Here is a 21,712-nt window from a genome sequence, read left to right as displayed (position 1 = left end):
CCAACTAAACCTCCTATGTTCACATCCTTCTACCAGTGGACCCAATCCCCACACCACACATTCCCTGGATCCAAAAGTCACTGGATCCATTTCTCCCACCCATCTCGACCTATTCTAAATGCTGCATCACTTCACTAGAGAACTTGCAACATGGCACCCTAACCCTTTCAACTCTACCCTGAGCATCTGGCATCCTATCCCTACTTAGCTGGCATCCTACTCTCCCAACAGCTTAACATCACATTTACCTAATGTACTTACTATTTGATAGTTGCTGTCAAAGTGCAAGTGTGGATCTCAAAGTTTCAGACTAGAGCAGCAGACTGCTGTCAAAAGAGGGCCTGCTTCCGAGCAATGAAAGAACTGTCAGAATAGAAGTTTGGCTACACATTGCTGAAGAAGCCAAGGTTGAAATTCTCCTCTCAGGAATGTGGAACTCTTTCCTTTCATAACAAAAAGGGTGGTGTGGCAATCAGAGTGAGATTGTCACTTCTTAGAAAATCTGGCCCATGAATTAATAAAGAAAGCATTTGTATGAAATGTGTTTTGCCACTATCTTAGTGTGGTATAACCCATTTATTTTAAACAGATTAATCCTTTGGATTAGTATTATTATCTAATAATAATACTACAATTAGCTATTTACAGCCTTTAGTTTGAAAAATAGTTCCATCTGCAGGAAACTATAATGATATTACGATTTTTAGCAATATTAGTACAATTTTACAAATACAATATTTTATTATATTTTATATAACCAAAGTATTTGGTATTACATGATTGAATTAATAGCAATACAATATTCAAAAATAATTTACAAAAACAAAAACACCTCTGACCTGTTCATTCCCGGTAAGTTTCCCCAAAAATAGCGAGCTCTGTGTGCTGCCGATACGTCTATTGCATCAATCATAACTGGGTTACACTGTAGAGAGCAAAATAGGAAAAATATTATTGCTGGAGAAGATACCTGCAAGAACAAATGATCCACAGCCGGCTTGATCAACATATGCCCCAGTGGGTTGTGTGTCTGTACCGAGACTCTTGCCCTCTTATGCAAGCTCCAGTGCCCTAAAAAACAATGGTCAAGATAACAGAGTGGGACACCCAGATCCAAGTGGAGGTTGGATATGAATGAAAGTGTGTGAGAGAAAATGTGATTATAAAAGGGAGAGACAGTGACAGAGAGAGAGATAAGTATGTGAGAGACAGATAGTGATACTTGACATTTTTGATGGTCACCTTCATTTATTACACATGTTAAAAAAAATGATGAATTTATGTGGAACATAGAACAGTAGAGCATAGGAACAGGCCCTTCAGCCCACTGTGTCCGTGCTGACCATGATGCCATTCTAAATTAATTCCATTTGTCTGCACATGATCCATATTCCTCTACTCCCTGCCTATTCACGTGTCTGTCCAAATGCCTCTTAACTGTTGCTAATTAGAACATAGAACATAGAAGAATACAGCGCAGTACAGGCCCTTCTGCCCTCGATGTTGCGCCGATCCAAGCCCACCTAACCTACATTAGCCCACTATCCTCCATATGCCTATCCAATGCCCGCTTAAATGCCCATAATGAGGGAGAGTCCACCTTCTTTTCTCCAATGAGAACAGCCCCAAGTGCCTCAGCCTTTCCTCATACGATCTTTCTACCATACCAGGCAACATCCTGGTAAACCTCCTCTGCACCCGTTCCAGTGCCTCCACATCCTTCCTATAGTATGGCGACCAAAACTGCACACAATACTCCAGATGCGGCCGCACCAGAGTCTTATACAACTGCAACATGACCTCAGTACTCCGGAACTCAATTCCTCTACCAATAAAAGCCAGTACGCCATATGCCTTCTTCACCGCACTATTTACCTGGGTGGCAACTTTCAAAGATAAATTGTATCTGCTTCCACCACATCCCCTAGCAGTGCATTCCAGGCACACAGGAAAACCTATCCACACACCAGGCGTGGAGAGAAGAAAACCCAGGTTAAAAGACAACTGCTTCTGTCCCCCACATTTGTCCAAACTCTGCTGAGACGAGCTCAGAATGTATGGCATTAGAGAGGAATGCAAGGTGTTAATTAAACTCAATTCTTTAGTTCTGCCTCAGTCCTTTCTTCTTTTTTGGTAATCAGGAGTTGGAGCTTAGCCTGACTCTCCAGCTGTTTCTTCAGCAAAAATGTTTTCAGAATTTAATATAGGTAATGGGGATTTCGTAATCCAACCACCTAGAAAGCCACCAAGAGACTGCCATTACCTCCTTTCGAAGAGGCACACTGAATTCAGACACTCGACTGGGCAGCATTTGTCCCTGAGAAATCATTCCCTGATAGCTGACAGACTGTGATTGGCTGGCAGCAAAGTATTGCTCAGTAGTGTAAATGAGGGAGAGGTGACTACTGTTGGCATCGCATTTACCCAAGCAATCCAGGACGCAAGTGAATAGGGGCTGGATATGGGACTGCAGGGGGGGAAGGGAATGGCAGCAAGTGCTGGAGATGCTGGCTCTCAGCAATATTTACCCCCTCCATTCCCAATGCTGCATCCCTCAATTTGGCACTTTTTTTCCAATGATGGAATCCTCCTGGCAGCTAGCAAACAACCTCAGCAGAATTTGCTTTGTGGGCTTTCCACAAGAGATACCCTGCCTCTGGTTGAAAACCTGTCGTGGTGAGTGAAAGCCCTCAATTGGGCAATTAATTGACAAAGAGATAAGAAGGCCATCTGTAAGCCTTCTGAACCCGAACAGTAGGGGATGATGCAGGGTGGCAGTGGGATCCCTCTCCTTGCCTGCCCCAGGAAAAGCACTCCTGCCACCAAACATGCCTGGGAAAAGGGCATTAAATTCCACCCATTATTGATGTGGAAAATGAAAAACTAGCACCTACACCATTTTCGATAGTAGGGTTACATTTTGTGTGAACAATGGACTTTTTTGGAGGGCCTGGGTGAACGCCTCATTTTCTGCCTCGGAACACTTCAACCCCAGGGCATCAATGTGGACTTCATCAGTTTCCTTATTTTCCACCCTACCCCCCCACCTTACCCCAATTCCAACCTTCCAGCTCAGAACTGTCCTCATGACCTGTCCTACCTGCCAATCTCCCTTCCCACCTATTTGCTGCACCCTCCCCTCTGACCTATCACCTCCATCCCCCCCTCCCATTCACCTATTGTACTCTTTGCGACATTCTCTCCAGCCCCACCCCACCCCATTTATCTCTCCACTCTGGAGGCTCTCTGTCTCTATTCCTGATGAAGGGGTTTTGCCCGAAATGTCTGTTTTCCTGCTCCTCGGATGCTGCCTGACCTGCTGTACTTTTCCAGCACCACTCTGATCTAAACTCTGGTTTCCAGCATCTGCAGTCCTCACTTTTGCCTTTTCTGGAGTGCCTGTTGTCAGCTTCCGCCATTCTCATTTTCCACAGTATTATTCCTCTTGGGCCTCTGCTATATTTGAGTTACTTAGGAGATGGGAAAATGGATGAAAAAGATTTGAAGCCAAGATAAACAAAAGGCTCAATTCTGCAACTAACTATGAAAATGATAGTCCATTTGATTTTTATTGATTTTTATCGGAGCCAGTAAGGTTAAAAATAGCATCAGTCAGTCTTCTGCATTGTTGCATAAAACAAGTGACCAATATGTTATTTAATACAGGAAATTATTTCAATAATTTCCCGCGGTCAAGTATCAGCAATAGGTGAGAGATGAAGGCTTTTCCCTACTGGCAGAATTCATCAAAGTTTGGATGTCATTAATAATACACACCTGAATAGCATTTCCCCACATATGAATTGCAAGAGTAGTTTTCTTTTAAAAGATATAAATTTCCATTCATACCAATACATTAATAAAGTAAGTTAATTTTTAAAACAATAAAATTAGTAGAGTAATTGCTTTCTTAAAAGTAGCCATTTGTCCTTCCAGGACATTTGCTTACAATAAACAACAACAGGAAAGAAAGTTTTTAGACACTCAAGTCAGTATGGGTTACCTAACCATAGGTTTTTACTGGCCAGTGTATCAAAATTGCAACATTTATACTGGATTTTTTTCTATATTCCAGACAATGCAATTTTACTGGCTGAGGGCATTACAAAGGTCTCATGTTCTCAACCTCGCTCCTTGCCTGAGGCATGGTGACTCTTAGGTCAAACCATCACCAGTCATTTCTTTCTAATGACAGCACAGCCCTAACCTACTGGGACCTTGACAACCTTACTTTTACTTTACCCATTTTCATATTGAGCCAAGATTGTAAATGCGCATATTAATACAAATCATAATAATTTGCAGCCATTTTCATTTATGTTTGCCCATGCACACAGCAAAAATCAATTCAAAGCTGATTTTGCATTCTTTCTTCATTATTAAGAGCCATAAACACTTAATACTGCGCTGCTACAGTATCATATAATTGTACAGAGCCTAGAAAGAGCGAGAAACAATTCAGTGGGACTGCATTTAAATACTACCTCCAAGAAACGTGAAATATCCCTTTTATCATTGACTCCCATGGCAACAACATTTTCAAATAACCAAAAGAAAGGCCTGTCTTCCCACTCCTTCGGTTTGGTGTCATGAAGTAGCCGGTAGAATTCAAAGAAGAGTCTTCCTGTGCCCTCTGCAAAAAAACACAGCAAAGTCATGCTGATGAGTATCGTATTCACCAGATGGAATTCACTAACATATAACCTCTTCATTAGCAGCAAATCAATGGATACATTTATGCTTGCACTAATGCATATTAAAGTGAGATTTGTGCAAAACAATTCCAGGGTCTGAACTGTGCACTGACCTATAGTATATATTTTTCATGTCAAGAGAACTGTTTGAAATGAGTGAGGGAAGTGAAATTCAGAGCAATGTTCTGGTTCCTGATTGTCATCCAGTATTCCCTGCCAATAGTATGTAAATATGTTGAGTGGTCAGAATCGGGCTCAATTTCTCTCCAGATGACTGTTAATATTCCTGTCAAGCTCATATGTGAATGATGATCATGTGCACTTGAAGGATGCAATGCAATATTCACAAACATGAGCAGGGGAGGGTCAGTGAAAGAAAAGGGACAAAATATATGAGCTTTTTCTGTTGTTTTGGTACAAAAATATCAACTATTTGAGAATCCAACTTCCAACTCACTTGAATTGATTAAGTACTCACAGTTACATAATTTTTATTCAAGACTGGAGGCCTGTGACCAGTGGAGTGCTACAGGGATTGGTGCTGGGTTCACTACTTTTCATCATTTATATAAATGATTTGGATGTGAGCATAAGAGGTATAGTTAGGAAGTTTGCAGATGACACCAAATTGGAAGTGTAGTGGACAGCAAAGATTAAATCGGATTATAACAGGATCTTGATCAGATGGGCCAATGGGCTGAAGAGTGGCAGATGGAGTTTAACTTAGATAAATGCGAGGTGGTGCATTTTGGAAAAGCAAATCTTTGCAGGACTTATACATTTAATGATAAGGGAGTGTTGCTGAACAAACAGACCTTGGAGTGCAGGTTCATTGTTCCTTGAAAGTGGAGTCGCAGGTGGATAGGATAGTGAAGAAGGTGTTTGGTATGCTTACCTTTATTGGTCAGAGTATTGAGTACAGGAGTTGGGAGGTAATGTTGCGGTTGTACAGGACATTGGTTAGGCCACTTTTGAAATGTTGCTGCAATTCTGGTCTCCTTCCTATCGGAAGGATGCTGTGAAACATGAAAGGGTTCAGAAAAGATTTACAAGGATGTTGCCAGGGTTGGAGGATTTGAGCTATAGGGAGAGGTTGAATAGGCTAGGGCTGTTTTCCCTGGAGTGTCGGAGGCTGAAGGGTGACCTTATAGAGGTTAATAAAAACGTGAAGGGCATGGGTAGGGTAAATAGACAAGGTCTTTTCTCTGGGGTGGGTGAGTCCAGAACTAAAGGGCATAGGTTTAGGGTGAGAGGGGAAAGATATAAAAATTACCTAAGTGGCAACTTTTACATACAGAGGGTGGTGTGTGTGTGTATGTGTGTGGAATGGGTTGCCAGAGGAAGTGGTGGAGGCTGGTACAATTGCAACATTTAAAAAGCATCTGGATGGATATATGAATAGAAAGGGTTTGGAGGGATATGGACAGTGCTGGCAGGTGGAACTAAATGGGATTTGGATATCTGGTTGGCATGGGAGTTGGACCGAAGGGTCTGTTTCCATGCTGTACATCTCTATGACTCTAAATGACTTGGCTATTAAAAACCAATTGACAAGGCATTTAAATTTGCTGATAATGGTTTCCTGACAATTGTCTGCAAGTTGATGAATTTTTAAGCAATGATTTTGTAAACAATCATCTGCAGACAAATTGCAATAACAGAGGTCACATTACAAAATTAAATATTAACGAAGTTAATCAATATTGCCTAACCTTTGAGGAAATTTATTCCACTTATAGACTAGTATCTAAATTATCAAATTAATTGATCTGTACCAAATAAATATCACAGATGTTGGCTAGTTCCGTAATTCTGAAAACTGTAGGGTAAAAATTGTTAGACACATTATCATACAATGAAACTTATCTATATGCGATTCTTCTCTTGCTTGCTTTAAATTTTTTTTTGTTTCTTCAGAAACAGGAATACTGAATATAATTGCATTTCATTCACATAAATCACAGACACTAATTTATATAACAGTGATATGATGCCAAGTTAAAATTGGCTTTTGGGTAAACAAAACTTTGAACCAACCACAGTGAACAGCAGGAGTGAATCAACTACTTGCTGAATGAACTATGGCAGCATTCCTCATTTCAGAGTTTAGGTCACAGATACATTACCAGTAGATTAGCCAAAGCACAAAATTCTGGAGTTACAATGTGCTTAATGTAAAAATTCTCAGGAAATTCTTTTTCTCAGCTGGAAAAACATAGCAGAAAACATGTTTATTTTTACAGTAATGACACAAAAGCATAGGAAATTCCATAGCAATTAAAATAAATTAATTAAATGTTGTCCAATATTTCCAATACATTCCAGAGGCTATTTGTACGTTCCTGCTAAGTGGTGAGAATGACTGCTTTCAATGAATCATTTATGAAATGTCGCTGGTCAAATTAGGACAGGATGGTGGCATTGTAGAAATATAATTACACAAGTAATTTAAGAGCTCGGTTCATGCTCTGGGGACATGGGTTCAAATACTGTCATGGCAGCAGATGAAATTTAACTTCAATTGACAAAATCTCAATTTAATTCTTAGTTTCATTAATGGTGATCTGGAAACAATCACTGATTGTCCTTAAAACCCATCTGGTTTATGAATGTCCTTTCCAGAAAGATATCTGCCATCCTTAGAGTTGTAGCACTTTACGAAACAGAAACATGCCCTCTGGTCCATTGAGTCTGCACTGATGAAAAATAACCACCTAACTATTCTAATTGCATTTTCCAGCACTTGGACTCTCATGCTTTGGCATTGCAAGTGTCACCTTATCTGGGTGACTCCAGTCCCACAACAGCATGATTAACTCTGAACTGAAATTGCCTAGCAAGTCACTCAAGATTAGAGTGGTGCTGGAAAAGCACAGCAGGTCAGGCAGCTTCCAAGGAGCAGGAAAACCGATGGTTCGGGCAGGAGCCCTTCATAAGGAATGAGGCTGGAAGCCTAGGGAATAAAGAGATAAATGGGAGGGGTGTGTATGGGGAGAAGGTAGCTGGGAGTGCAATAGATGGATGGAGGAAGGGGTAAAGGTGATAGGTCGGAGAGGAGGGTGCAGTGGATAGGTGGGAAGGAAGATCTCCATGACACCAGCACGCCAATCAACCCTACCGCCCCGTAGCTGAACATTTCAACTCCTCCTCCCACTCTGCTAAGGACATGCAGGTCCTGGGCCTCCTCCACCACTACTCCCTCATCACCCAACGCCTACAGGAAGAACGCCTCATTTTCCGCCTCAGAACTCTTCAACCCCAGGGCATCAATGTGGACTTCACCAGTTTCCTCATTTCCCCTCCCCCCCACCTAACCCCAACTCCAAACTTACAGCTCAGCACCATCCTCATTATCTGTCCCACCTGTCAATCTTCCTTCCCACTATCTGCTCCATCCTCCTCTCCGATCTATCACCTTTACCCCTTCTTCCGTCCACCTACTGCACTCTCAACTACCTTCTCCCCAGCCCCACCCCCAAGGCTTCCAGCCTCATTCCTAATGAAGGGCTCCCGCCCGAATCGTCAATTTTCCTGTTCCTTGGATGCTGCCTGACCTGTTGTGTTTTTCAGCACCACTCTAATCTTGACTCTAATCTCCAGCATCTGCAGTCCTCACTTTCGCCTCGCAAGTTACTCAGTTAGGGATAGATAACAATACTAGCCTTGCCAGTGATATCCATTAAACAATAATATTTATTCTTTAATACTGACAATACATATTAATGATTTAGATGAGAAAACTAAATGTAATGTCTCTAAATTTGCAGATCATATTAAGCTGAGCTATGAGGAAGATGAGGAGATGCTTCAGTGTGATTTGTTAAGCTGAATGAATGGGCAAATGCACGGAAGATGCAGTATGAGGATAACTGTGACATTATCCACTTTGGTATCAAAAACGAAGTCAGAAGTCACACAATACCAGGTTATAGTTCAACAGATATATTTTAAATCACAAGCTTTCAGATTTCACCTGATGACAAAGCAGTGCTCCGAAAGCTTGTGATTTCAAATAACTGTGTTGAACTATAACCTGGTGTCATGTGACTTCTGAATTTGTCCATCCCATCCAACATTGGCACCTCTATATCATGGATATCAAAAACAGGAAGACATTGTTTTCGGAATGGCTACAAATTGAGAACGGGAACAGGCAACGAGGCCCGGGTGTCCCCATACACCAGTCAGTGAAGGTAAGCATGCACGTGCAGCAGGTGGTAAAGACGACAAATGGTATGTTGGCCCTCAGTGACAGGATTCAAGTATAGGAACAGAATTGTCTTGCTGCAATTATTCAGAGCCTTGGTGAGACCACACCAGGAATATTGTGTATATTTTTTTGGTCTTCTTATTTGAGGAAGGATGTTCTGGCTATAGATGGAGTGCAGCAAAGTCTTAGCAAATTAAACAAGCAATGCATGACTCAGATATGAGGAGGTTGAATCAGTTAGGGCTATATTTGCCAGAGTTCATAAGAACGAGGAAGGATCTCACAGAAATCTATAAAATTATAATAGGACCAGTCAAAATAGATGCAAAAAGGATGTTCTTGATGGTTGGGGAGTCCAGAACCAGTGGCCACAGTCGAAGGATACGGAATAAACCATTTAGGTCTGAGATAAGAAGAAATTGCTTGGCCCAGAGAATGGTCAGCCTGTGGAATTTGCTACCACAGAAATCAGTTCTGGCTGAAACATTGTGTGATTTCAAGAAGAAGTTTGATATAGCACTTCGGGCAAAACAGGATCAAAGAATATGGGAGGAAAAGCAAAAACTGTCTTACTGAAAGGATGATCAGCCATGATCAAAATAATGGCAGAGCAGGCTCAAAGGGTTGAATAGCCTCCTCCTGCTCCTATTTTCTATGTTTCTGTTTATTAAAAGAAAGGGTTCTAACAATGGAACACAGTGCATTTGTTCACATTATGACCCTTTGTTTTAGTTTCTTGCTTTCCTTCTTTTTTCCATTTTTTGGACTATTAGGATAAATCATCCACTTGAATACATCCTGAGGTGTAATTTGACAAGAAATGCCAGGAATGTGCAATTGGAAATTTCCCTTACTCTCTTTTTACACACTCTTTTCTAAGGTTAATATTTTAAGTTTACTGTCTAGATCTCCTTTACCTCCAACAATTAACTTCTGAGTCACGATTTTAATTTTTAAAATTTGATTAGATTAGCAGAAAGATAGTAAACAAACTAATTTTCTTTCAGATAATGGACCTTTAGTGATTAATCACAGTTCATTTGAGACTTTAAACAATGTTGTGGTGTTTAGCTGATAACCGGGCTTGCCTTTTTCACTACGCAACTGTTGCTGAAGGACAGATATTGAAAAGGGGATACTTCATGGATGCTTGTGACGTAAGGACAGAAGAGTCACACCTGCCATGATGATATGTCATAACATGTCTGAACAGGTTGATTTTTTTATCCTGATATTAATTATAAGCCAGTTACTGGAGGATGATGCTTTAAATTGACAGTTACTATTCCTGAAGGCCAGAATATTATACGGTCAGAAAAGCTAGAAGGAAACGACTGTTTTTCTTTTGCTTTCTGAACATACTTGCAACCTGATAATCAGATAATCTTCAGTGACATAAAGAAAAACGTTGCATTTTGAAAAATAAGAACTGAATTGCATTCATACAACTACAATATGAAAAGTAAAAAGTCACACGAAGTAGGCTGGTATTGTGCTACTGTTATTCATACGTCAAGAGATGTGGTTATCGTTTGATGCCAAGGTTAAGAATCTATGCAATGGTGTTTGCTGATGCAGTGATAGTGGTTGTGCTACCAGAAATGGATCTCCCAGGGCAGAAGTTCAGGAGATGAAAACTGAATATATGATCTGATTTGGAACACCAGAGTCTCAACATGAGCTGTCAAGCAAGTGGCCACATCTTCCCAGGTCTGTCCTCAATTGATTGACGGTTGTCTAGATTTTCAGAGACTTCACCATTCAGCTCAGTTACCAGGTTGTGATTGGTGTTGTTCACAATCACCAGGAAGTCTGCCATTGAGAATAGCTGTCAGTTTCTACAGCATAGAATGTGTTCTCATTGATACTGCAAGATGTCAGGGTTTTATTTAATGGGAGTGCTTTGTTCGCTCTCAGCCAATAGGTTTTTTTTTTGTTCACACTGTGCCGGAAATGTGTCAATGGGACCAACTAAGAATTGAGATTTAATTAAAAATAAAACTGTCAGTTCAGTTCAGAATCTGAGTATGATCATACTAATGGAGGAACAATGTATTGTGTCTTCCATTTTACAAGGTCACTTTAAAACCTTCACAACATGCATAATACTCTGCAGGTCACACTGATTCCCATGTTGATTCCTGCTGGAAGGGATATGTGGAGACCATCTGTCACACTTTCTATGTAAGCAGGAAGGTTGATTTTCTACACAAAAACTTATTAAACAAATGACTGATATAAAATTTTGTTAAGTTTACAGACTTGCTGATAGCGGAGCCAATGAACTTACTGTAGAAATGGATGGTTACCTAACAGGCAGATGGATGAACTTTGTAGAGCAATTGTTCAAAGACAATGATGTAGTCTCATATGAGACCTGCTCAAATGTAACCTGCACAAAACACGCTTAAGTCCTGTACCTGAGTGTGACCTCATAATAGATGTGATTCTAAAAGTGTAGACATTACTTTCCAAAATTACTTGCAACGACCTTGTTTCAGACAGAAAATTGGAATATTTTACAATTTTATCTGGTCTAGGCTAGAGTTCTGTTTCATTCCTATTGGTATATTCCATACATTTGTCAGTTTGAGTTCGTGACTGTACTCTTGCCTAAGTAAAAAGGTTCAAAGTTCAAGTCTGCAAAATATGTGTGGGAGTTTATGTGTGGAGCCAGAGGAAGGTGAAGTCCTTAATGAGTACTTTGCATTGGTATTCACCAAGGAGAAGGACGAAGATGGTGATAAGATTAGGATGGATATATTCTGGAACATGTCAATATTAAGGAGGCGGAGATATTGGATGTCATTGAAGTAGAAAAATCTGCAGGGCCTAATGGGGATGTATCCTATCTATCCCAGGATACTGAAGCAGTGGGGGGAGGGAATGCTGGGCTCTTGTCAAAGATGAGTTCGCAGAAAACTAAGAATAGCCAATGTTGTTCCTTTGTTTAAGGACAAAAGGGATAATCCAGGAAATTATAGGTGGGTGAGATTTATATCAATTGTAGGGAAATTATTGGAGAAGATACTTCGGGGCAGAATTTATGTGCAAAAGGATGGACTTATTAGGGATAGTCAGCATGGCATTATGCAGGAGAGTCTTGTCTCACAAACTTGTTTGAATTTTTTGAGGAGGTAACAAAGATGGTCAATGAGATGAGGGTTGGGCAGTGGTTGTTGTCTACATGGGCTTTACTAAAGCATTTGACAAGGTCTCTCATGGTACGCTGATCCAGAAGATTAAGTCACATGGCATCCATGTTGAGTCGGCAAGTTGGACACAAAATTTGCTTAGTCATGGAAGGCACAGGGTAGTTGTGAAGAGGTGTTTTTCTGGCTGGAGGTCAGGGAGCAGTGGTGTTCCACAAGAATCAGTGCTGCGACTCTTTTTTATTTGTGATATATATAAGTGATTTGGATGAAAATGAAGGTGCTTTGATTAATATGTTTCCAAAAGGACACAAAAATTGGTGGAATTGCAGATGGTTTGGAAGATTATCATCCAAAGGTTACAGCGGGATAAGACCAGTTGCAAAGTTAGGCAGAGTAATGGCAGATGAAGTGTGAAGTGATACATTTTAGGAGGTCAAAGGCAAGAGACAAGTATACAGTAAATGGCAGGACCCCTGGGAGCATTAATATGCATAGAGATCTTGGAGTGTAAGGCATAACGCATGCTTGCCTTCATCAGTGCAAGCACTGAGTATAAAAGCTGGCAAGTCATGTTGCAACTTAATAAAACATTAGTTAAGCCACATTTGGAGTATTATGTGCAGTTTTGGTTGCAACACGATAGGGAAGATGAAGAGATTTTGGAGAGGTTTACCAGATGTTAGCTGGATTGGAGTGCATTAGGTATAACTAGAGATTGGACAAACTGGGATTGTTTTCACTAGTGTCAAAGACTGGGAAAGAAGTATATGAAATTATGAAGGCATGGATAATCAGAGGGTTTTTTTTTACCCAGGGTGGAAATGTCAAATATGAAGGGGTATAGGTTTAAGATGAGAGGGGAAAAGTTTAAAGGAATTTTGCAAGGAAAGATTTTTTTTAACACAGAGGTTGGTAGATGCCTAGAAAATGCTGTCAGTGGAGGGGACAGAAACAAAGACGATAGGCATTTAGATAGACACATTACCAGACAGGGAATAGAAGAATACAGACCATTTGCAGGCAGGTGGGATTAGTTTAGAATGGCATTATGGTGGGCTGAAGGGCTTGTTCCTTTGCTTTACTGTTCTATGTAAATAATAAACTGAATATTGGACTTTATATTTACATTCATGTTTGCATCTCACAACTGGGTAAATGCTGTCACCATTAGTACTGAAAACATAGATTATCAAGATGAGAAATAATTTAAATACAGGAAAAATTCTGAATTAAAACTTTTCAACCTGTAATCATTAGGAATTCACAATATTTTCAATGTTTCAGAGATGTCCAATTGAGGCACAGTAAAATCAATATTGAATTAGCAAGTATCCAAAATGATAGTTCCAGTGCCGTATATATCCTAAGCTAATGAGATGTCATTGATGAATGGTTTTCTAATACATCAGATAACAGAATTGAGAATAGTATGATGCACTTTCCACTAAAGGATGAATAGGGACATCACAGATAAAATGACACAGAAACATATATCCTGTGTATGAGTTGTTGTTTATACCCACACTATTAAGAAGCAGACAAGTTTCACCTATAGAACAACATAAAATTATTGGGAGAATCATCACTGGGATGCAGTCATAGAGTCATAGAGATGTACAGCATGGAAACAGACTCTTCGGTCCAACCTGTCCATGCCAACCAGATATCCCAACCCAATCTAGTCCCACTTGTCAGCACCCGGCCCATATCCCTCCAAACCCTTCCTATTCATATACCCATCCAAATGCCTCTTAAATGTTGCAATTGTACCAGCCTCCACCACTTCCTCTGACAGCTCATTCCATCACATACCACCCTCTGTGTGAAAACGTTGCCCCTTAGATTTCTTTTATATCTTTCCCCTCTCACCCTAAACCTATGCCCTCTAGTTTTGGACTCCTCGACTCCAGGGAAAGGACTATGTCTATTTATCCTATCCATGCCCCTCATAATTTTGTAAACATCTATAAGGTCACCCCTCAGCCTCCGACGCTCTAGGGAAAACAGCACCCTATAGCTCAAATCCTCCAACCTTGGCAACATCCTTGCAAATCTTTTCTGAACCCTTTCAGGCTGGGGCTGTTTTCCCTGGACCGTCGGAGGCTGAGGGGTCATCTTATAGGGGTTTACAAAATTATGAGGGGCATGGATAGGGTAAATGGACAAAGTCTTTTTCCTGGGTCGGGAAGTCCACAACATTGACTAAAATCTGGTGAATATTGCATTATTAACTGTGAAGAGATAGAAGGAGAGGAAAAGAGATTAGAAATTAGCTTGGAAAAAGGAAATGTGAATCAGTATTTACCTGATGCAGCCAGAATCTCCAAAACAGGCAGTAAGGTCTTGAGATATACTGAAACAGTACTGATTTCTGAAAACCTTGGAAGTGCAGGCTCTCAGTACCATCTCTCTTGATTTACAGTATGGTGTAGCTGAGGAAGTTAAGTCTTCCAACACACACGAGTGAGAAAGAAAGGGAGACATCAGAAAATGGAGATAAACAGACACAAAGAAAGGGAGCCATCTAGAAAAAGAGATAAAGGGAGAGAATAATAAAGGCAAGTATCCAGGATGAGTGGAAATAGATTAAACATTATTTTGAGACAGAGATTTTTCAAGCAGATGTTTGGAGGATTCCAGGTCAAAGCGAGATACAAAACAGTACGTGCACACATCACAGAGAAAATGAAATAAGGTAAATCAGATTTCAAGAGAATTAAGATTTAGATTGTAAATAAAAGAAAGAGCAAGGTATGATCAGCAGCTATAAATATTCTTGATCACATCCAACATACAATCTTATTAGATTCTATTTGAAATTAATTTTTATATATATGATTACTTTTACAGGCAGGATTAATCTTCGACAAAGAACAGATAAATAAAAAGTACTTTTAGTAATCCATAAAATGATGTCAATTTGGATGACACATTCACATACTTGATACTCACAACTCTAGTCAGCACAAAAGTGCCCTTGTACCAATGGAAAGGACACTGCTAATGTAAAGAAAGTCAGAGATATACTAAAGACATAAATTTAACTCAAGTAGTAGATGACTAAACGAAAATACATTTAAATGGTGAAAAAACCTCACCCCATTCACCACAAGAATTAAGCAGAGCTATTTTTGAAAAATTCTTCTTTGACAGCAAAAGCTTTGGATGATTATCTTAATCCTTGGCCAATAAAGGTCAAATTCTTGCTATCTTTTCTGTACCATTATAGAACTACACTATTCAAATGGTTGAATGAACAGCTTTCGATGGCTGCATATTTGTCTTTAAAAGGTAACAATACTGTGGTGAGGTGAGGAAGCCTGGGAGTTTTAATCCCCCACAGAGATTATAAGAAAAAAGACATTCTCAATATCAGCAACTGTTATGTTACACAACACTTAAGATGAACTATCAGAAATAGCGACCCAACCTCAAACTATTTTCAGTGACAATTACCCTTTATAATCCATGATCTCCTTCCACATTTTAAATGGGCCACAGATGGCATATAGGAAATTAATTACAAAAATCCAATGTTGGAAAGTAGACTGTACATCAACATTTTCAGTATTTTAAATGGAAAAACCTTTGGGAAAATAGTAGGAGATATGTAAACAAGTTTTTGATATGATAGAAAACCAACACATGGCATGGAAAATACAAAGGCTGGATTTTTCTATTAAGGTGGGCAGTTTGTGCTGAGACGTTTTCCAACTCGGTAGATCTGCTTTGGATTAAAGCACCATTCACATGGAATTGTTTGCTTTATTGGAGAGGGAGGGTAACTGTGGGAAGGAGTTGTACCCACCAATTCCAGAAGCAGATCCTCGGCAGTCACAAGCCAGGCAAATGCTGAGGCGAGTTGGTTCAAAGGCTCAACTTCAGTTTTCTGGACTTCATCCCAGTTTTAATAAAAGCTGTTATGTCCCCTGGTCCACATCTTCACACCACCTCACTCTGTACCCACGACCACATCACCTCATAACTTGCATGACAAAACCATGCCTAACCCATATTTCCATATCATTCCCCATGACACCTCATATTCTCCATGCCAGCGCTATGTCAATTTATGATACACTGTCAATTCACATGTTCTTCATCCCCTACATGCCAACCAAGCCCTAATCCTGCCAAGTGACTCAAATAGCTCCTGATTCTGCTACATTAAATAGTCAATATGGATATTGTAGATGGACTTTCAGAAGGTTTTGCAATAGCTTAAAAACAGAATAAGACTACATTTTGGTCACAGATCATTATTTGGTCAGTAGCTAGAAACCAATGAGAATGGATAATAGGTTGTTCTTATTGTTAGGATGTGACAAGTGGTGTTCCCAGAGTTCTGTATTGTGGCCTCAGCTTTCTATACACAGAGTCTTGTATGAAGGAATAGAGAATTGCACATCCAAATTTGCAGATAACACTAAGTTAGGAAGCACAGTAAACTGAATGAATGTGAACAGGATGTTGCATAGAGCGAGGAAAGTTATAGCAGATTGGGATTAGTGATGGGGATATAATTTGATTCGCAAATACTTATTTTACTTATTAAATAAATATTGTGTTTTGAGAAACACAAGTCAGAATACTTCCTAATGTCAAAAATCTTGGAGCTGTGAATGAGTAAAGAGATCTAAGTATACTTGTACACAATCAGCACAATAAAACTTCAAAAATGTGAATGGAATAAAACCTTTATTTCAAAATGGAATTTAAATGTGAGGAAGTCATGCTTCAACTGAAGCGTGCCTTGATCAGACCTCCATCTAGAGTGCTGCATTTAGCTTTAGAAACCAAACCTCAGGAAAGATGCCATGGTTTTGGAAGGGGACAACAGAAATTCTCCAAACAGAAAAGGTTAATTTATGATGCCATATTACAGAAATTTAGCTTTTATTCCCTTGATTGAGGAGTTATCTATTCAAAATGGTTGAAGTGTTAAAGGAATTCAATAGGGTAAATATAAATCAATTATTTTCTCTTGTAGAGAAAACAAGTGGGCATAACCTTAAAATTAGGGCTAGACTACTTAGGAGTGAAATCAGAAAGCACTTCTTTCACAAAAAATGGAGTGAAAATTTGGAACTCACTTTCCCAGGAATCTGGATGCTGAAGCAGTAAATGAATTTGAGGTGTATATTAACTACCTAACTCAATGACAGAATAATCTGAGACACTGAATGGCCTACTCTTGTTGTCAAATAAAACCCTAAGTTTAACCTGTGCTCACAGTAACAAGTTATCCCCTCCTAGATTCATGCCAATTTTTCCCATGAATCCTGGTTTGAATTCTCCCAGTCCAATTTCCACTCTTCCCAAAGTAACAAAGGACGGAGCAAAAGTCAAGGTCGATGTTATCAGTCATAGGTATCGGCTTATTCCTCCTTGATCTTTTCATAATTGACTATGCCGCCTTTTCCAGCATCCATCCTTTATGATTCAGCTCTGTGGGACTTCCTTTGCATGTTTCCAGCTCCCTTCAACAAAATCTTCTCTTCCCAACATTGCATCATCAACTAGTGGATCTTCCAAGGAACATTCCTGGCCTGCTCCTCTCAGAACCATAGTCATAGAGATGTACAGCATGAAAACAGACCCTTGAATTCAACTTGTCCATGCCACAAGGTATCCTAAATTAATCTAGTACCATTTGCCAGCATTTGCCCCATATCCCTTTAAACCCTTCCTATTCATATGCCCATCCAGATGGCTTTTAAATGATGTAGTTGTACCAGCCTTCATCACTTCCTCTGACAATTCATTCCATACACGCACCAACCTTTGCGCGAAAAGGTTTCCCCTTAGGTCCCTTTTAAATCGTTCCATTCTGACCTTAAACCTATGCCAGTAGTTTTGGACCTCCCCAACTGGGGAAAATACCTTGTCTATTTACCATATCCATGCCCCTCAGGATTCATAAACCTTTATAACATCACCCTCAGCCTCTGATGCTCCAGGGAAAATAGCCCCAGCCGATACAGCCTCTCCCTATAGCTCAAACCCTCCAATCTTGGCAACATTCTGTCCTCAACAATCCTCTTTGTTACTTCTTCAAAAACCTGAATCTCGTTCATGAGACACACAATTTCCCACACACAAAGCCATGCTGACTACCCCTAATCAGTCCTTGCCTTTTCAAATACATGTATTTCCTGTCCCTCAGGATTTCCTCCAACAATTTGTCCACGCCTGATGTCAGGCTCACTTCTTTTGTTTCCTGGCTTTTCCTTACCAGCTTTCTTAAATAGTGGCACCACATTAGCCAACCTCTAGTCTTCCAGCACCTCACCTGTGGCTACTGATGATACAAATATCTCAGCAAGGAGCCCACAAATCACTTCCCTAGCTTCCCACAGAGTTCTAGGGTACACCTGATCAGGTCCTGGGATTGATCCACTCTTCTTCATGTACATGTTTTTTATCACTATAATAACCTGGATACATTAAGTCAATATTTAACTGTACATAATGCAGCCAAGCTCTTCCAGCCCATAATGTAGCTTAATTTTTTTTTAAATCGAGAAAATATATATCCTGTCTTACCTTAAACCCCGCTACTAATAATTTGACTTTTGCGAGTTCAATGCAAGGTGGAGGACAGCATACAGTAAAAAAGTGTCAAGCTGTTGAAACAACAACATAAGACAATTCATATGCCAAACAGCAGCATGAATAGATATGGCTAAGTGAGCTTATAACCAACAGATCAGATATTAACTCAGTAGTCCTGCCACCTCCAGTTAAGAATCAAGGTGGATAATTAAACAACTAATGAGAGAGAGTTTCCATAAATATCCCCATCTTCAATGTTAGGGGAGCCCAGCACATCAGTACAAAAGACAGGGCTTAAGCATTTACATCCATCTTCAGCCAGAAATGCCAAGTCACTGATCCATCTTGGTGTCCTCCTAAGGTCCTCAGCAGCTGAATGCTAGCCTTCAGACAATTCGATTCACTCCATCTGACATAAGAAATTGCTGAAGGCACTGGATACTGCAAGGGCTATGGGCCCTGACAACATTCCAACAGTAATGTTGAAGACATACTCCAGAATTAGCTCCACTTCTACCCAAGTTATTCCAGCAGGCATATACCCAACAATGTAGAAACCTATCCAGGTATGTCCTATCTACAAGAAAACAAGATAAATCCACACCTAGTCAATTACCACTGCAAAGATCCACTCTGTACCATCAATAAAATGATCAGCCTCAGTCCAATCATGGATAAAACAAATGAATTCCAAAGATGAGGCAAGAGTGACTGCCCTTGACATCAATGCAGCATTTGGCCGAGTACATCTGGGGCACGAGCAAAAACAGTGGAAACGGCAAACAGAAAATCTCTCTGCTGGTTGGAGTCCCACCTACCACAAAGAAAGATTGTTGTGGTTGTTGAAGGTCAATCATTTCAGTCCAAGTAAATTACCACACAAGTTCTTCAGGGTATCTCCTAGGTACAACCAACTTCAGCTGCTTCATCAATGTCCTTCTCTCCATTGTAAGATCAGAAGTGGGATGTTTGCTGATATTCAACACCATTCAAGACTCCTCCAGCAGCCCATACCAATATGAAGCAAGACCTAGATAAATTCCTAAATTCCAAGCTTGGCCTGTCATATAGCAAATAATCTTTGTGCCCGTCATGTGCTAGGCAATGACCATTTCCAATATCTAGGGAATTAATCATCAGTCCTTGATATCAAATGACATGATCATCACTAAATCTCACATTATCAACATCATAAGGTTACCAATGATTTGAAACTGATTGGACCAACCATATAAATACTAAAGGTGTCTAAAGGTGTGGTACTGAAAAAGCACAGCTGGTCACACAGCATCAAAGGAGCAGGATGTGCTTTTCTAGCACCAAACTTATAGATTCTGATCTCCAGCATCTGCAGTCCTCACTTTTTCCCATAAAAATAGTGTGGCTACTATAGCAAGTAAGAATTTAGGAAATCTGAGGCAAGTAACTCACCTCATCTCTCCCAATGCCTTCCCACCATTTATACAAATCTGGAGTGTGATGTAATACTCTGCATTTTCCTGGATGACTTCAGCTCCGACAACAATGAAGAAGCTCAACATTATCCAGGACAAAACGTTGCACTTGACTGACACCTAATCCATGACCATCAATATTCACTCTCTTCACTACCAACATACAGAGAAGTGTACTACATCTAAAACAGATACTGCAGTAACTCATCAATCATCCTTCAACAGTATCTTCCATATGTGTGACCTCAACCACCGAGAAAGATAAGGGCAGCAGATATATGGAAATGCCATAATCTGCAAGATCCCTTCTAAGTCACACACCATCCTGACTTTGAAATATATTGTTGTTCCTTCACGGTCACTGGGTCAAAATCCTGGAATTATATTCTCAACTACCTTTTGGGTGTCCCAACTCCCTCGAGGACTGTAGCAGATCAAGGCAGCAGCTCACCAATTTCAAGACCTCACACTTAAAATCTTTGTCTCTAGCTTTATATCACTCCAATATCTTTCAACCAACCTATCTTTGCAATTATCTCTTGCCCTAACTTTTCACCACATCTCAATCTGTTGACTCTGATTTATTTTTATATTTATCTTTCTATTTCATGCATTATGTTGAAAGCAGAAACGTCAGCTGGCTAAAACCCTTCTCCACAATGTCCTCTTCTACCTCTCAACCACTTTCACATGCTTTAAAACTTCTGCTGAAGTGTTCTCCAACTTGGAGGGCATGCTCCCGTCTGTTGATTGTTGCGCGGTGTCCATTCATTTGTTGTCATAGCATCTGCTCAGTCTCACCAATGTACCATGCCTCAGGGCATCCTTGCCTGCAGCATATGAAATAGACTATGTTGGACAAGTCACATGAGAACTTGCTGCATAGATGGTGGGAGGCGTTACCCATGTGGATACTCTGACATGTCTTGCTGCAGCTGCTGTGGCAGGGTCTTACGGTGTTGTTTTCCTGAAGGCCGGGCAGTTTGCTATGAATCATGATCTATTTAAGGTTTGGTGGTTGTTTAAAGACAAGAAGCGGGGGCATGAGGAAGGTCTTGGCAACATACCCGTCCTCATCGATAATGTTCTGCAGGCTGCAAAGAACATGGTGAGGTCATTCGGCTCCCAGTAAGTACTGGACAATGAAGGGTACCCTGTCTGTTGCAGCCCATGTCTGTCTCCTGAAGAGGCAATTGCGGTTTCTTGCTGTGGCACGTCAGAACTGGTGTTTGATGAGTTGAGCATCGTACCCTGTCCTTATGAGGGCATCCTTGAGCACTTTCAAGTGGCTGTCACGTTCATTCTTATCTAAACAGATCCTGTGTATGTGGAGAGCTTATCCGTAGGGGAAGGCTGTTTTAATGTGTTTCGGGTGGAAGCTAGAGAACAGGATTCTGGGTAATCCAAGATGGAGGACGGGAAAAATTTCTGGCTGTAAGAGCTGCTCCTTTTTTTGAGGTATTTTAGGTGTTGGAGGTGATTTCCTCGAATTCCAGGAGCAGCAATTACTGTTTCATATGCTGTTGCATTGTTTTGGAACTTTGGAAAAAAAAAGTCAAAACAACAGCAGTTTTAAAACGGAGAAGAGCAGGCAAAGGAAGTACATGGTGAGGACAGTGCAGGAGAGAGAGAGAGAGAGAAAGA

The 21,712-nt window shown here is 40.3% G+C and overlaps 1 protein-coding gene across 11 annotated transcripts in view; it reads right to left on the bottom strand.

Annotated features, from left to right (window-relative positions):
* The window catches only part of dnmt3bb.1 (DNA (cytosine-5-)-methyltransferase 3 beta, duplicate b.1), a 334,528-nt gene that overhangs the window by 30,791 nt on the left and 282,025 nt on the right, over positions 1 to 21,712 (bottom strand). For all 11 annotated transcript variants that reach the window (XM_043710533.1, XM_043710530.1, XM_043710537.1 and 8 more), the window contains 2 exons: positions 4,485 to 4,633; positions 840 to 925 (listed from right to left, as the gene is read on the bottom strand). In XM_043710533.1, the coding sequence (XP_043566468.1) occupies positions 840 to 925; positions 4,485 to 4,633 (235 nt within the window). The remainder of the gene's footprint in view (positions 1 to 839; positions 926 to 4,484; positions 4,634 to 21,712) is intronic.

Source organism: Chiloscyllium plagiosum, chromosome 20 (genome assembly GCF_004010195.1).
Source record: "Chiloscyllium plagiosum isolate BGI_BamShark_2017 chromosome 20, ASM401019v2, whole genome shotgun sequence".
NCBI classification, from domain to species: Eukaryota; Metazoa; Chordata; class Chondrichthyes; order Orectolobiformes; family Hemiscylliidae; genus Chiloscyllium; species Chiloscyllium plagiosum.
This window is presented reverse-complemented; position numbering and strand designations above follow the sequence as displayed.